Below are 3,662 nucleotides of genomic sequence, written 5' to 3' on the forward strand. Positions count from 1 at the left end.
CGTAACAATAAAATAACACACACATATATATATATTATTAGTATATAATATTTATATATATATATATATATATATATATGTATGTATGTGTGTCTAAAAAATATAGCTATCTAATATACATACACTTTCACCTGAAAATCTGAATCGTCTCCAGATGAAGTCATTGTTGGATAAATATTTGCTTATAGCAAGCTGGAAAAATAAACAATCTCCCAATAAATATTATATGATTATTTGCTACCGCAGACCTCACAATCGATTACTTTTTATGAGGCCATAGACAGTGGAGACATCTCTCCTGTTATAAAAGCTTATGAATTATGAATCCGAATTCACAGCATATTTTGGGTTCTCAAGAGTGAAGTGCTATTATATTGTAGTAGTATTACATATCCTATCACTATGTACTATAAAAATTATAGCCTCCTGGAGTCCTGTACATGAATTAAAATATTTAGGCACCTATTAGACAGTAGAGGACTCTAGCCTCTTTCTCTATAGTAGTAGGGAACCTCTTTACTACCAGAGAGAGGGCGTAAACACATAATTGTTACTATCGAATCCTGGCACGGTGTCATTTGTGTGTTAAACTATTCATGCATTTTTTTTCCCGCCAATTCGGTTACGTGTCAACCACACTCTCACACAGCCGTATGCCGGATAGATATAATTTTACATCCAATAATATTGATATTTATTGGGTCGGAATACTTTTTCCGATATTTTACCCAATGAATTCGTGCGAATGGTTAACTGGGAGAGCTTTTCTAGAGAGATCAGTGGGCAGTGTGCAGAGTATATTATTTATAACCTCCCAATTATTTCAAAAGCTAACTTCGCTGAACGGCCGAGCGGCCGATTCCGAACCTCTCTCACGAGTCTCTCAGTCTCACAGACTCACACTTTCTCCTCTCGCGGTATTAAAGCTCGCTGGTGATTTGGAGAAGTTTGAATTATTTTTATGATATGTCACATAAATACAACGAGCACCTACTTTTCTATTTATAGCCAAGAGAGAGTATAAAAAGCAGTATGTGTAGAACTATGTAGCGTACTGTGTAGAGTGTAGAACTGTAGACAGAGAGAGTGTACTGTAGACTGTAGTGTATTTAAGACTGTAGCAGTGTAGCCGTAGCTCGTAGGTGAAGTCTCAAAGAGTAATAATACAAAATATATAAATTTGTGTGTCAACTTCGCATCGTTCTCAGATGCACTCTATAAGGATTGAAGTCCCTGAAATTGCTTCAACAAAGGATGGTGAACGAACAAATATCAGAGCGCAAGGCTCTGATATACACAGCAATACAATCCTAGCCAATCTTGGTCTGACTGATGCTACAGCACCCCACTCCGAGAAGCTACCTCGTAAGAACCTATTCAGAAAAATATATAAAAGCATATCGCTTAACGAATCCGAGAACCCGATAGAGCCCTCCTCCACTCTGAGGCACCACCAAAAACTCGGCGGACACTTGCACTTTCCTCTAGGAAATGGAAGAAGAAGGACATCTCTATATGGCGACGTTATAAATTGTAAGACTGGCGCACAACAAATAGTATGTACCAATGATCTATCTAAGGGACACCTTCTCACAGCCATTCTCAAATCGCCGTCAACAGTTCATTCAGAGCAAGGACAGGTACATGCGGCAGCCAACCCACATGTACAGTGGGGCGACGACGTTGTAGGAAGCACGTGGTCAGCAGATGAGTATAACCGCAGGGACAAGCGCGCAAAGATTGACAACCAGCGATTTAATAAGTTGCAGCTCGACATGTATACATACAAAACGAAGGAGATGGTCGTTCACCCAGACAGCAAGGGTAACACATCCCTATCGTTCTATTCCAGAGCTGTGGTCAATTGTTGACGACAGGTTAAATTTATTTAATTAGCCATAGCCTCTCAAATCGATACGAACAGAAACATATCAATGCAGTTGTGAGAATACAGGTTCGATACTCGGACTCACAAGCGACTAAACAACTGGTCATATATGGAGGGCGGGTGGACGTAAGTTTCTTCTAGCGGATCGAGGACACACAAAACTCACGAGCCACATCGATAGCATAACAACAGCTGATTACGTGTATAAGAGTAACAAGTGGAGGGCTCACTTACTTTATGAATTGAAGGTCAATTCATAAAAATTATCAGTATTTTTACGTCCTGAGACCAGCGGTTGTTCAAGTGTGTATACCATGCTTATTAGTCACACCCACAGTGGTGCGCTCCCCATTGTTGATAGCCATCAGTGCGACCTAAAAGCAGTAAAGGCAAAACTGCGGCTACGAAGTCTCTGTTTTGCCAGCGTGTACTATTCCTGTGTATGAAACACGTCTACGCTAGTCTATTAAAAACCAAGCTCTAGGTGGAAGTCATTTTTCCTCCGGCACAGGATAAGAACAGTACTGCACCTCGCTGGTATGTTTGCACATACACTGAAGTATCAGACGTACACTCCACACACTACCGTCCGGTAATGATTCAAAGTATTATCACGATACCCTCCCTTCCACGCTAAACCGGCTTCCAGCTAGCAACTCATTGTAGAGCTTTGGCAACATATGAATGATGATCACCTATCATAGAATCTAATCCGCACTGGGAACTAAACCTTGACAGCGACACTGCACTTCTTCTGCTACTAGCCTTGAGTACGCAATCCATAACAAATACGCCACACTGCCGTCGGCAGCTCAAGCGCGAATCATTTTCGCTTTCTGCTTCTTCTGCTTCTTTTTGATTGCCTTCTCGGACGTCGGCGCCGTTTGTACTGTAATGGGTTTTGGTAATTCCACTTCTTCTCGAGGAGTACGGGGACTTTCCTTAATATTCTTGGCTAGTAGCAGATATAGCGACTTCCGATTCGGAATATCACTCCTCAGTGGCGCACCATTGCTGGTCGATTATCGTATACGAAAGTTAATTTTGCATGAGTGGCTGCAACTTCTGTTTCTAAGTCTGTTCGGTAACAATGCAGCGCAATTGTAAATAACCCCTTTCAGGCTACCTCGTTTCTCAAATTTTGAAAGAACTAATTGAACACGAGCACACAACGAATCAACAGTAAAATTGCGGATGAATTGCGGTGTACCTATTATACAGCTGAATCTTGACAATTCCGACACAGCCCCAGTCTCGCGAGTACATTTTTCGCTCTGCCACTCCATTCAGTCCCAGTCGATTACACGCCGCCACCATTTCTTGTGGGGCGACATTCTCACAGGCTACAACAAACGAGGTATAAACGACGAGTGCTTGGTTGAGTCAATTGCAATGTGCACCGATGAACTCATCACATGTCGCTTACAATAAAATACACAAAAATCATATTCTGTGCATAGAAGATATTTTGCATACACAAATGGTTGTCCAGTAAACAATCCAGATATTCTTGCAGAGTAAATATATATTCGGAATAAATATTGAAAACTTAATCGGGCGCATGAGACTACATATATCCGTATATGCCTTCTCAATTGATAAATGAACACCGTATAGAATAGAAACGTGTTCAAATAAAAGCAACATCATCCCTCTGAAATTGTATACAAAGATTGAAAAACAATCATATACATTGAATTGACGCACCAACATACGTGCATGAAATATACATATACAAATACATATACACATACATATACATATGTATTTACAT

General features: G+C 40.4%; 2 protein-coding genes across 2 annotated transcripts; one reads left to right on the top strand and one right to left on the bottom strand.

Moving 5' to 3' along the window:
* Positions 1-1,208: 1,208 nt before the first annotated feature.
* SARC_09081 (hypothetical protein) lies at positions 1,209-2,106 on the top strand (the record flags this gene model as incomplete). Its single annotated transcript, XM_014296915.1, has 1 exon — positions 1,209-2,106. The coding sequence occupies one exon, from the start codon at positions 1,209-1,211 to the stop codon at positions 1,869-1,871; it is 663 nt and encodes a 220-aa protein (XP_014152390.1). The 3' UTR covers positions 1,872-2,106.
* A 594-nt stretch (positions 2,107-2,700) lies between these two features.
* Positions 2,701-3,205, bottom strand: SARC_09082 (hypothetical protein; the record flags this gene model as incomplete). Its single annotated transcript, XM_014296916.1, has 2 exons — positions 2,701-2,902; positions 3,099-3,205. The coding sequence occupies 2 exons, from the start codon at positions 3,203-3,205 to the stop codon at positions 2,701-2,703; spliced, it is 309 nt and encodes a 102-aa protein (XP_014152391.1).
* Between the last annotated feature and the right edge of the window lie 457 nt (positions 3,206-3,662).

This window comes from Sphaeroforma arctica (genome assembly GCF_001186125.1).
Source record: "Sphaeroforma arctica JP610 unplaced genomic scaffold supercont1.884, whole genome shotgun sequence".
Lineage (NCBI taxonomy): Eukaryota > Ichthyosporea > Ichthyophonida > Sphaeroforma > Sphaeroforma arctica.